At 42.8% G+C, this 14,023-nt stretch overlaps 2 protein-coding genes across 2 annotated transcripts in view; one reads left to right on the forward strand and one right to left on the reverse strand.

Moving 5' to 3' along the window:
- Positions 1 to 240: 240 nt before the first annotated feature.
- Positions 241 to 6,057, reverse strand: cnrip1b (cannabinoid receptor interacting protein 1b). Its single transcript, XM_071911892.2, has 3 exons — positions 5,879 to 6,057; positions 3,202 to 3,346; positions 241 to 405 (listed from the first exon to the last, which is right to left on the reverse strand). Exons 1-3 carry the CDS (start codon positions 6,055 to 6,057, stop codon positions 241 to 243), a joined length of 489 nt encoding a protein of 162 aa, XP_071767993.1.
- Positions 6,058 to 10,308: 4,251 nt separating this feature from the next.
- kcnq5a (potassium voltage-gated channel, KQT-like subfamily, member 5a) overlaps positions 10,309 to 14,023 on the forward strand; it is a 115,840-nt gene continuing 112,125 nt past the window's right edge. The window contains exon 1 of the mRNA XM_071911883.2: positions 10,309 to 10,652. Within this exon, the coding sequence (XP_071767984.2) occupies positions 10,309 to 10,652 (344 nt within the window). The remainder of the gene's footprint in view (positions 10,653 to 14,023) is intronic.

Raw genomic sequence — 14,023 nt, forward strand, 5'->3', positions numbered from 1 at the left:
TTTTGCAGCAGGAAGCAAAGGATTTATGGGAAATGTAGTCTTAACTAACAATACAACTGGTGTGAGATAGAGGCGACCAATCGTCTCCACCATGCTCTCATTTGTTTACAGCAATTATACCAGGGAATCACAATTAACTTGACACTGACACGCTGATGTTTAAAGTTAAGATGGCTATGTTTTTGCAGTGTACACACTGAACTCTTCACACACAGTGGCGTTTAATGTCCCGTCTCTCCATCAGACAAACATCTCCTTGTTGACCCACATGAGGGAGCGCGTGTCGTTGGGTTTGCACTCGTACTCGATGCTGTTGAAGCTGTTTCCCCACTGGCAGTGGTCCCTCTTGTTGTAGTTGTAGTATTTCACCTGCCACACCGTTTCAAACAGGCCTGCCTCTGTGAACTGAGGGAGAAACACACAGAGTGGACAGATGGGTACACACACACACACACACACACACACACACACACGATAGTATCTCAAAGTGGCCTGCTTCGGTGAACTGAAGGAGAAACATAGAGTAGACAGATGGGTATACACACACACTCATTGGAAACACACTCACATAGAGCACATGGACACACACACACACACACACACAGACAATATCATCTCAAAGGGGCCTGCTTTGGTAACACATTAGAAACACACACTCATGTAAACACACACACACACACACACACACACACACCATATCATCTCAAAGGGGCCTGCTTTGGTAACACATTAGAAACACACACTCATGAAAACACACACACACACACACACACACACACCATATCATCTCAAAGGGGCCTGCTTTGGTAACACATTAGAAACACACACTCATGTAAACACACACACACACACACACACGCTACCATCTGAAAGAATCATATTTGGGTGAAATGAAGGAGAAGCATACTGACTAGACAGATGGGTACATGCACAGACAAACATATGAGAACACACACGAGAACACACACACACACACACAGTATATCATCTCAGAGGCCTTATGTGGTGAATAGGACAGATGGGTATATACACACAAACAGAGAAACTAACACAGACACACATCACATCAGACCTGGATCAAATAATATTTGTAAAGAATTTGAAACATTCTGTTTTAGTTTGCACTTATGCTTTTTTTCCGTTAAAGCCCTGTCCTCATTACTTACGATAATACTTTCTATGATGTATACTATGAATTTAATCCGTAAAGATTTATGTCAGGCTAAAAAAGGAGGGTAAGCTCTATTCTGCAATTAAAAAAGGTGGATAAACAGAGTTTCCACTACATCACTGGTGGAAGATGTTGAAAAATATTTGAACATTTAGAGCTCTGCACTTCAGTTCAGTTTTCAAAGCTCTCATCACCACAACAGGAACCACAACTGGTGCTTCCTCTAAGCACCTGTTTAGCACTGTTTAGCACTGTTTAGCACTAAACAGAGTTGCCTGCTGGACTCAGGGGCTTTCTGGGGGGATTTCTCAAGACACCTCACACTTCATTTTGACTAAATCTGGAGTGTGAAGCAGAAGGAGAACACAGTGGTGTGTGTGTTATTCCTCACTGTTATATTAGGTAAGCTTCGTGTCGGGGTCTTGATTCATCCTGTCAGGGCTTATTCTGCAGTAATGACCAGCTGCCTGCACATTATCCTGCTTATTACTCAGCTACTTAACTAAAACATTAACCATTTGACACCAAATATTGCTTTATAATGATTATTACAAGCTAAAATAACTTACAAGCTTCCACCAAAAAAATAGTTCAGCAGGACTGCAACCACAGAAACTGTCTGTAGCTAGCATCCATGGCTACACTTTAGCAGAACTGTAACCATAGAAACGCCTGTAGCTAGCATCCATGGCTACACTTTAGCAGAACTGTAACCATAGAAACGCCTGTAGCTAGCGTCCATGGCTACACTTTAGCAGAACTGTAACCATAGAAACGCCTGTAGCTAGCGTCCATGGCTACACTGTGACAGAACTGTAACCATGGAAACGTATGTAGCTAGCATCCATGGCTACGTCCATAGCAGAACTGCAACCAAAACAATGTAAACTAGCAATGCAAGTTTTGTGCTCTCTGAATAAATTAAAAGTAATACTGGAAAAGTCTTCCATGTTTCTAACCTTGGGTAACAAAGTGTTTGTCTGCAGTCACCAAAGAGTGTTTTTGCCACAGGGTGTCGCTAGTTAATTTGATTAGAAATCCACAAAATTGACCTCTCAGACTACTCAGACTTCTCAACTGTGGAGTGATATGATTAGATGTGAAACAGCGGTCTGTAAAACCACAAACTAGCAGACATCAAAATGCCTTTATTGGCCAATCAGAATCCAGTATTCAACAATGCTGTGTAATAACATAACATACTCTTTAACATCGGCAACCAGGATGCGAAGTTAAAACCAGCTTCCAACAAAATATTGGTACATTTTGGCTGGGGCTGGTAGGTTTGTCTTCTCTACCTGCCGCTCAGGTATCCAACCAGGCTCTTATCCTTAAAAATATTTTGGCTAGTAACGCAGTGAAAGTGGCTGCTGAATTTTGGAATCCACCTGCCACTGTGGCCTGTAGATGAAAGTCGTTTCTGGTAACACTTTATTTGGATAGTCCAATGTTGACACTCAAATAACTATCAGGTGACAAAAAGTAGATTTTCAACAAAGTCTCACTTGCATATTTGTGCATCTCTAAAGATTATATAACCCTAAACCTGACCTTGGCCTAACCCTAACCCTAGGCCTAACCCTAACCCTAACCCTAACCCTAACCTGACCCTATTTCTAACATTAACCCAAACCCTATAAGATGAACCCTAGCCCAGACATTGAATATCTATAGAATACTTTTCACACAAGTATGAGTATCATTTGAGACTCAGTAGACTTTGTAGAGGCATATTATAAAGTCACTTGACAGGACGTTGAGTATCAACATTGGACTATCCAAAGAAGTAGCAAAAGGAGTGCATCAGGGTTTCAAAAAACTCAAGGAAGCACAAGAATCCAAGTCCAGGCACAACTGTGAGTTTTTATGATAAAAAGCCAGAACACAATACTGAAACGAGTTGGTGTTTTTATATTCTCTCTGCCCTCTTTAATTATAGAAACTCACAGTTGTGCCTGAGCTTAGATTCTTGAGCTTCCAACCATAGAAGTGCAATTTCTTTCCCTTGTTACGGTTGAACTGTACTTTACCTGTATGCTGATCTGAACTGGCTGCCTCTCCCCGCTCTTGGTGTGGGCCACCCCCTCCGTGTCGTACTGGCCCGAATACACCACCGACTGGGGGTCTTTAGACTGCTGCTCCAGGGGGAAGGTCACCCCCCCCACACTCATTGACCTGGGGACACCAACAACAACACACACTCTTCACTGGAAAGCAAAATGTATTTATTATTACTGACTCCTGACTGAAAGATGTGTGTTATCTTAAACTGCATTCACTGATGTGGTGAAAATGACGTGTCCTTTCTCCCTCCTGTCATTTCTTTCCCTGCAGTCTGTGGTGTTCTTTCTTTCTTGCTCCCAGACACACACACACACACACACACACACACACGCACACACACACACACACACACACACACACACACACAGAATCTTAAAATGCATTATGTGCTTGTTCTTTCTCATTTTTTAATTTATTCGTATTATTATTAAATGCTCTTGACTGAGATAAAAACGGGAAAGAATAAGCACATAACACATTTTAAGATTGTGTGTGTGTGTGTGTGTGTGTGTGTGTGTGTGTGTGTGTGTGGATCTGAGAGGAAGAAAGAAAGAGCATCACAGACTGCAGGGAAGGAAATGACAGGAAAGAAAAAAGATGCATCATTTTCAGTGAATACAGTTTATGATAACATCATTTTTCAATGTAAGATGTTAAAAGCCATGGCTATTGTGTCATATATATTGCTATTTGTCTTTGATGTGTTGTGTTGAAGACAAGATGTGTGGTTTGAAAGGATGTGTTGAAAATGACAAATGTATTTTAAGAGTGTAAAATAATGGATTATAATAAAATGAATCATTTCCACATTAGTATGCGTACTATATAGAGCACTACAGTACTAAAAACAAGGCTACTGCTCTAGATGAATATCATTTTGGCTCATTGCTGCTTGACATTTTTGCATGCTGTTGTTTATTCTACAAATCAGTCAGTAAAGTGGGTCTGCAGCTGTGTTTCATGAGCATGCCCTAAAATTAATCGGCCGTCACCTATATGCCTTATTGCATGCGTGACCTATATTTGGCACAAGAGCGCTCATGTAGGACAGTTGGATATTTCAGAGCCTGAATTTTGCACGCCGGATAATCGTCATTTGAAGAGGGAATTACAACACAAGTTATTACATCATCACGAATTGTAAGCAAATCAGAAGAGGCAGGAAACACAAAGCCCGGTCTCTGACACAAACGTTACAGTCCTAATCTGTGGTGGATTTGACATGCGGCCAATGGGTTTATGCCGCCTTCAAGTGCTTCTCCTAAACTCCTACTTCTGAGTTCTCAACTTGGAACTAAGACTTGTTGAGCATTCGAGCGCTTTTGGTCAGAAATAATAACATTGAGCTCTATAACAAAAGTAGATTTTTTGGGGGTTTGTTGTTTAAGAAAGCACAGAGAGACTTTATGAGGATGAGGAAATGTGCACCAGGCGTACAACTGATGTTTTAAAATGTGTGCCAATTAAACAAAACGTGAAAATAGAAACATACCACAATATAAATTATTTACAAATACAAAACAATAACATACAATAACATATTTTTACCATCCATGCTCTCCGCCCCCTAAAACATCACATCTGTAACACGGGGATCATAGAAAATTCCCACTTTCACAGTCGTTTTTACCATTTAGGTGGGTCGTTCATGCGCGGTCAACTCGTAATTATAATATTTCCTACAGCACTTGAAGGCAGCCTTGAAATCTGGACTTGCCTTCTGTTGCGCTTCTCCTTAAGGAACCTCTTAAGGTCGCCGCTCTCTCCGCATGCGAGGAACGAGACTCGTATTTGTTTTTCTAATTCACTGTCACTCCAAGAAAAATGATCACTATCAATGGAAATTGTGAAAATAAACTAGAATATCGACGCGCTGGCGATAAAGCGGAGAAAGACCATATACATATACAGTATAGCCTTGACTTTGTAAAGCAAATATCTTTCACCAAAAAGAGCTGTAATAATATCAGAAGGATGTTCTGTTAAAGAATTCTACTGTATACACCCCGGCAAAACCATCATTTGTACAGAATTATATAGGAATAATATAGTGATCCATTAGAGAGTTCGGTTCAGTATTTATCTATTGTCGTCTGAGGAAAATAATAGGCTACAAAATTGCACAATACGGTCGCTATAAACTCACTATTTAGTATCACAGACACACTACAAGTCCCTATAGGAATATTATAGGAATATTATCCTATAGCTTTATTTTCCGTTAGGGATGCCGCGTCCAAACAACACAATCTCCATTTTTTTGGAGAGCTCTTTCATATCCGTCCTCCTCTGAGAGGTATTAGCCTTCCCTAACGACACCCTCCATAATATTCCAATAACATTCTACCCATTGGGCTACATAAAACCACTGTGTATCCCGACGGGCAGAATATCCTTACAGGGATTTATAATGTATCTGTGGTAGGCTACTCAATATTGGCTTTACAGGGACCTTTGTGGTATTTTTGGATCTCCTATGGTGTCACTAGAATATTCCCTTCATATTCCTACAGGCACGTGCAGGAATAGTCACGCCATGATGGCTGCATAATGTTCTAAAATTTATTATAGGATTACTATATGTCTTTTCGTGACTAGGTCAGGATAATCCACGCCTAAGGTGAAAATCAGAGGGCTACCTACGTGGCTTCGACCGCTCCGGGCTTGACGACCACCTCGATCCTGTACTTGGAGCCGGTGAGCAGCTTGATGGTCCGGGTCTGGCCGAACCGGGCCCCGTCCGACTTGAAGTACACCGCGCCGTTATTGGGAAGCATTTTAAGGGAAATCCCGATTTTGACGAGCTGAGGGACGTCCGCCATGATTCCCGGTCCGGTGTTTGAACCCCGCACACCTCCAGAATCAGCGGGGTGTGCGTGCGTGCGTGTGTGTGCGCGTGTGTGTGTTTTCCTGTCGCTGCGGGTCAGTTCTGCTGTGTGGAGAAACCCATAGCAGAGAGCGGAAGACTTGGACGGGGAATGTCGCTCTGTAATCCCGTCCAACCTGCAGCCAGCACAGGCCTAATCCCAGCCAATACACACTCTCTCTCTCTCTCTCTCTCTCTCTCTCTCTCTCTCTCTCTCTCTCTCTCTCCCTCTGTCTCTCTCTCTCTCTCTCTCTCGCTCTCTCCCCCTCTCTTCTCTGACTCTCTCTCTCTCTCTCTCTCTCTCTCTCTCTCCTTCTGTCTCTCTCTCTCTCCCTCTCCCTCTGTCTCTCTCTCTCTCTCTCCCCCTCTCTTCTCTGACTCTCTCTCCCCCTCTCTCTCTCTCTCTCTCTCTCTCTCTCTCTCCCCCTCTCTTCTCTGACTCTCTCTCTCTCTCTCCCTCTGTCTCTCTCTCTCTCTCTCCCTCTGTCTCTCTTTCTCTCTCTCTCTCGCCCCTCTCTTCTCTGACTCTCTCTCTCTCTCTCTCTCTCTCTCCCTCTGTCTCTCTCTCTCTCTCCCTCTGTCTCTCTCTCTCTCTCTCTCTCCCTCTGTCTCTCTCTCTCTCTCTCTCTCTCTCCCTCTGTCTCTCAAAATCTCTTCTCTGACTCTCGTCCTCCCTTTCTCATTCTCTCTCTATTCAATTTCAATTCAATTTCATTTTAATTCTCTCACACACACATTTTCTCTCTTCATCCCTCTCTTTTTCATTCTCTCTATTCAATTTCAACTCTCTCTCTCTCTCTCTCTCTCTCACACACACACACACACACACACACACACACACACACACACTTTCTCTCTCTTCATCACTCTCTTTTTCATTCTCTCTCTCCATTCAATTTAAATTTTCTCTCTCTCGTTCTCTCTCTCTCTCTCTCCCTCTCTCTCTGATTTTCCATCCCTCTATAATAATCTGAGTGAGTGACATAAACCAGTCATTATCCTCGCCTCGCGCGGTAAAGTGTTGTTGTCGCTGTCCGCGGTGCTGAAGCGCTGCCAATTAAGACTCCGCGGATTAGCTGAAACTTTAATTGACTTTAATTGATCCCAGAGGAGAAACTGGGTCTTTTCTACGGGACAGAATCGGATATCGGATAAACAGAGCAACTGGGATGCTTGAAAGATAGTAAACAAAAACTAAACCGTGAAACAAGCCTGATAAAATCCACTAGGCCTATAATAAAGCCACGTGTAATAATTGAGGATGAAGATATCTTGAGCAATGCAGTGGCTGCAAAGACCCCACGAAGACAGAAATAGATTCTGGACAAACAAAATCCCAAATAAATGCATAGTGAATTCATTTTGTAGTAGTATAAAAGAAGCCCAAAATCAAGGGGGTGAATATTTTTCTAGCCACTGTACACATGCTTCATTTTTCACTGCTATGCTTTATTTTCTTGCCATTTGAGCTCATAGCGAATAGCTATTAACCAGTCCACCAATATAAACGATCATGTTCAAAGTGAATAACAGGGATTCAAACCTGAATATGTCACTTGTCTATAAAACACCAGGTGTGTCCAGAACCACGCTGCTCTGGGAATAAAGATGATGATGTTTCAGATAAACGTTTCTGACAATGATTGGATTATTTTAGAGAATGAAAGTGGACGCACTCACAGCACCCTGTGTCTGGTAGTTTGTGTTGTAGGCCTACTTATATCTTGCCTTTATTATCCTTGATTTGATCTGTTTTTGCGTCCATTGTTTGGTGTAAATCAATCTGTGCTAATCCTGTTTGTTAAAAAAATAAACCCAACTGGATTTGTCAGTCGAGAAACCCAAGAGAGTGATTCCTGCTGAGGTAGAAGACAGCTTTTTCTAGCCTCACACGCCCCTGTAATGCCAATGTTTCACCACTAGAGGTCAGGCTTTAACCACAGCAGGAAAATCCTTCTCTCAACTTTCCCTCTGTTTATAAAAATCAGACAGTGATCGTCTCGTTACTCAAAAAGTAATGCATCTTTTCGAAAAGTAATGGCATTACTTTACTCATTTGTCGCTGGGAGCAGTAATTTAATTTGTTACATTCGTCGTTAGATTAGCTTTCTGTCACACAGCCAAACATGGCATCTGCATCTTCTCTTATATTTTCAAAATTAGAATAAGTTCCTTCTCCTGTGAAGGATCAGGAAACCAAACAGCTTTGATGTGCAATCTTTCTGTGAATCCTTCCCAGGATACAATTTAAAATAATGAAATATTTTCTCCCAGAGAAAGTCAACTTTTCTACAATTTAATCTAAAACTCTAATCTAAAACTTATTAGTGTGTTTTAATAATAACTAGGCTATCTGAAATTGAAATTGGTTTCTCGGATTAGTAGGCTAATGATATCTCCTACCAGCCAACACTGAGGTCAATTTAGAAGCAGCGCGTCATGTCAGTCTCAGTTCTGTTTATTTCAGATAGAGATCTGAGTGATCCTGTCTCTCTCCAGATAATTCAGACGCACTAATTCATTTGACACACTCTGCCATGGAAATCACCGTGATTGTGGATTGAATTGGGATGGTGCGTTTACGTGTACACTGTCCAATGTTTAGCCAGGCTGTTATAAATCATCATAAATCATCATCATGTCATATTGGTTTAATAGAGAAAGACATATTGTTTCGTTCCCTCTCTCTCTCTCTCTCTCTCTCTCTCTCTCTCTTATATGTATGAGTGTGTGTGTGTGTGTGTGTGTGTGTGTGTGTGTGTGTGTGTGTGTGTGAGAGAGACTATCTGTCTGTCTTTCTATGTGTGTGTGTGTGTGTGTGTGGGGGGGTGCCTTTGAGTGTGTGTGTGTGTTTCTCTATTTGTTGGTGCGCGCACGTGTTTGTTTGTGTGTGTGTGTGTGTGTGTGTGAGAGAGAGAGAGAGAGAGAGAGAGAGAGAGAGAGAGAGAGAGAGAGAGTGTGTGTGTGTGTGTGTGTGTGTGTGTGTGTGTGTGTGTCTCAGGACAGATCACGTGGTTGCCCAGCAGAGGGGAGAGTGTGATGCGGCCGCACTAACCCGAATTTAATGAGAGGAATTTCTATTCAGCAACATAATTAGAAAGGAAACGAAGAGCGGCCGGCAGCGTGTTTCGGTAACGGGCTGAGACCGGAGCACGTGAGGAGAGTTTGTGTCGGTGCGGACTGCGGACCACCCAAGTGTCTGTTCCGCTCCCGGTTTGCTCCTGAAGTCACTATAGAGCCAAAGTTAACAGTTTATTCCGAGTCTTATATCTTAAACATGAAATCAGGTCGTTGTACATGTAACACGTGTGTTCAACTTGGTCTATTTTCAGTAAAATGTTTATTCGTGGAACTGGGAGACATTGCAACATACAGTGTGAAGAGCTTTTAATCATATTTCCAGTTTTCCAGTATGTCAGCATTCCCTCCTAAACCCTGACTTCACCCCAGTGCACGCGACTAATGAGACTTTCTGTCTTTCTTCAAGTCTTTCAAAGCAGACTGCTGGAGTGGAAGGCGAATGAAACGTTGTATGTTTGATTTATTTTCTGGAATAAATCAAAACCGTGATTACTTTGCCTGCATCGGGCTCTTTCGTTGCCTGCGTAAAAGCTGCTTCAGTGCTGCTTCTCAACGTTTTTGCAGTTCTGATGATTTTTTGTTGAAGCTGACAAATAGACATCACAACTGTAGATATCCATAGTAAGATTCTCCCCCACTGTTCTGGTAGATGATTAATAATGATATGCGTCGTGCCGGTGATGATGCGTCTTTCCCTGTCCGGTGCGTAAAAAGGAACCATAACAACACTTGTGGAGCAGCAGCGGTCAAGCTCCGCCGCCGCGCACTTTGACAGAAAGAGGGAAGACAGAGAGTGAGAGTGTGTTGGGGGGAGAAAGGGAGTGTGGGAGGGTGGAAGTGCCCTCCCCTCGCCAAATGTCTAGATGGATCCACTCCTTCATAACCCAACTCTTCCCCAGCCGGGCGCAGATGGCCAAAGTGTCCAAACCGGACTCTGAATCTGGTCAACCGTTGGAGCCACAGGATGATAAGATGAGAGCAGACTAGATATTGTACTTCTTCTCCCACTGGTTTGTTTTATTCGTCTAGTATTGCAGGTCAGGGCAGCCAAACACCCTTTGGCGCAAGAGCACATGTGAATGTCCGCCGGTCTCCCAGCGCACTCCCCGCCGGCGCTGGTGATGCCATGCCCCGCAGTCACACCGGCGACGAGACCGGCGGCACTGGGCTGTGGATGAAGACCTCACCGGGGCGCCGGGTGCAGGACTACGGACTGAAAGATGTGGAGTCTGGGCGGAGGACGATGAACAACGCGGTACGAGTCGGAGACGGGCTCCTCTCCCCCTCGGCGGCAGGTGCGGTGGGAGCGGAGAGGAGGAAGCAGGGCGCCCGGCTCAGCCTGCTGGGGAAGCCGCTGACCTACAGCGCGCAGAGCGGCCGCAGGAACGCACGGTACCGGCGGCTGCAGAATTACCTCTATAACGTGTTGGAGAGACCCAGGGAATGGGCGTTCGTCTACCACGCTTTTGTGTGAGTACTTAACACTGCATGTGTAGCGGAGGGTAAACACGCCTAAACTCAGCTGACCTAGCTTTTTCCCCCCCCCAGTTCCCCAACCTCTGAAAGCTCAATTTATGAGATAAATTCATAGCAAACATCAAGTGCTAATAAACTGCTGTAATTTAAATAAGAATAGAGTCTTTCAAGGGGGAAAACATATTACTGCTTTTCTGAAAATAGCTGATTTTTCTTGATATTGGTGGTTGTTTGCGTCTTGATAATGATCAACTGGTCATGGATCTTTCATTTGCAGAATATATATATATATTTATTTTTTACACCTTTTCAATATGAATTCATGAGGTCAATTCATAGCCTATTACAAGTAGTATCAGATGCAACAGATGTATGTAACATGAGGATATGTTTTTGAAGGACAGAAAGATGCTTTTCTGAAAACACTCACTCATTCACACTCCTCACTCTCTTGCCCTCTCTCTCTATCAGCCATGCAACCACCTACACACACACACACACACACACACACACACATACACACAACACACACACACTCTTCCGCTTACTCTCTCTTTCTTACTCTTGATTTTTGTCTATATTGGAGGTTGCCTTATGATGATCAGTGATTGGACTCATAGTTTTTCACACCTTTTGATTTACCTTTACATCACCTGTTGCTGCTGCACAAAACACTGCAGGCACAGAACCTGAGTGAGTTACAAATGAATGATTTGAAACATGGCCTACAAGTGTGTGTGTGTGTGTGTGTGTGTGTGGAGGGGATGTTGGTGGTGGTGATGGTGGTGGTGGTGGTGGTGGGGGATAACTTGTTTCAAATGCACACCTGTTTGGATTTATGCTACTGATTACAACAATTAGAACAAATACAATGATACAATACCTTTAGGATCAATACAAAAAAGTACAAAATACCATGAGGTTAAAAATTCCTCCTGATCTTCACGAAACACTAGAAGCGCCAGTGGATTTGGGGAGTCTTAGAGAAGGCCAGCAAGCCGTCAGCTGAAAGTGGTAAATCTAATTATAACTACTATTTCCTTGTATGATTTTGAAAATCTTACAACACTCGTACAAAATTGTGTCTGGGAAAAATCACGGAGGGACACTTTGAAAGCTGAGGTATTTCACTTCTAAAATCCAAAACAGCCTTCAGTTGACCACAGCTTGTTCTTTCTTGTGTGAAATCGCTCCTTTAAGGGCAAACATTTTTGATGATTTTATTCTCCTTATGAAAACCAACATTCAGCTTCCCCTTTTCTTCATGCAGTTTCAATTTGAACCAATTTGCCAATTACCGCAAACATTTAGAGCTAAGCGTTCTTTGCTTGTGCTCTGTCAAGACATAGCTACACTAATGAGATTTGTTGTCCCATTGTCTGACGTTGTTTGTGTCCCACACACACACACACACACACACACACACTTAACACACACACACACACAGAGCAGTGATGCAGCTGTTATCTCGGTTATGCACACATCTTTATGGAGTATTGCTTGGTGGTTGATTTAAAGTGGTAATCCGCGAGATCCTCGTCTTTTTTTTTTATTTTTTTTATTTAGTCTCCATCTTTGTTGCTCAGCCTCATTGCTGTGGTGTCTCTGCACTGCACTTCCCACAGATCACCTGTCAATCAAACAGAGCTTGGGTTTTCTGTTGATGCATTTTGAGTTTCTCTTTTCTTTGCCTGTTCAGCCATGGTGGCTATCGCCGCTCATGCTAACTACCCAGTTCTTCTTCTTCTGTTTATTCCAAACAAACCGGAAACGTAAAGGATTTTTCCCGGTAAAGAGCTACCAGACACCAGACAAATGGAAAAGCTTTCATGAACTGGATATAGGTTGAATCACTTTTGTTTTATATCAGTAATAAATAATAATATACAGGTAGCTGGTATTTTATGGAACACAGTTGTGATTATTCCAACACACAACACAGTTTCTGTCTCTTTTTCTCACCCTCTACATCTATCTATGTATGCATGTCTGTATGTATCTATGAATATCTCTCTCTGTCTCTCTCACACACACATACACCAGCACTCCCACCAATTTCAGCATGGTTGGAATGATGAAACACCACATCCCGTCAGCGTAGTGTTTTTGCGTCAGAGTCTTGTTGGAAGAGCGGCGCTGTGAGAAGGAGGAAGCGGAGCTGTCAGAGGAGGGGCTGCGAAGCCGGATGTTGACGTTTTATTTGCTCAGGCGGGACAGCTGAGGTCGGCGGGGTTAAGTCCTTACATCTGCTCACGCCGCAGCCTCCCACACTTAGTTTGGTTAAGTGTAGTTTAGCTTAGCTGCACAAATTAAAGGATACAACTCAGAGAGAGAGAGAGAGAGAGAGAGAGAGAGGGGAGAGAGGGAAAACAATTTGTCTAGGTGAGATAAAGAAACCCCAAGGAGATTAGGATAACATCTCACCTCGAGGAGGAAAAACATAACTGTGTGTGTAAAATGAAATCATAGGGAAAGTGAGAGTGTGGTAGTGAGTTGGAGGGTGTGTGTGTGTGTGTGTGTGTGTGTATGTGATTGTAGTTTGATGCACACACACACACAGTAGTTCTGTGTAGTATTCACTTAATGAATGGTCGTGACTTCACACTGCTTTGAGTGAGTGCGTGTCATTCTAAGTGTCATTCCCTATTTATGTTCTTCACTTAGCTGATACTCTTACCCAGAGCCACTTACAATGAGTACAACAGTAGAATAAGATTCAACTCCTTAGCACCAAAATTACAAGCAGCCAGTATTAAGGAGTGCATGGGGCAAAGCTTTTTCCTTTTGATTATTGTGATGTTCATACCTTTATCTTGGAAAACAGTGGAATGCCCCTTTAGGGATGATAGGTGTTCATGGGAGGTAAAAAAAGAGAGACAGTTCTCCATTCCTGAAATAAATAAGTATCTTTGTGCATTTTCGTCATGATGATGTCATTTTCAGTCAAACCTGGATCAAGTGCAAACTATTCTTTGCGTTTGTTTTAACCTGCATGGAGTGCCTGATGGGTGGGGTTCACCACATCAGGACAATTCAGTTTAAGTCAGTTAAGTTGTCAATCACTTTAAGTTGCACAAAGCAACTTTGTACATTGGCGGCCCCAAGTGGCAACAAGAGATAACTGTTTGGTTTTTTGAAAGTTTGAAGGACTTCATTACCCAGAAATCATGTGACAATATGCCAGTAAACTGCACACTCCTCTGATACATTTCTTCATCTTGGTTAGGAGGAATGAAACACTCTTTCTGTTGCAGCTCCACTTTGTGATTTAGGCTGATAAGACAGGTGCATTTTTGCATAAAAATCTTGCCAAGTGCAGCTTTAACTTGTTAATCACAGAAAACTTTAGCATACTTTCCTCTGAT

This window comes from Centroberyx gerrardi, chromosome 15 (assembly GCF_048128805.1).
Source record: "Centroberyx gerrardi isolate f3 chromosome 15, fCenGer3.hap1.cur.20231027, whole genome shotgun sequence".
NCBI classification, from domain to species: Eukaryota; Metazoa; Chordata; class Actinopteri; order Beryciformes; family Berycidae; genus Centroberyx; species Centroberyx gerrardi.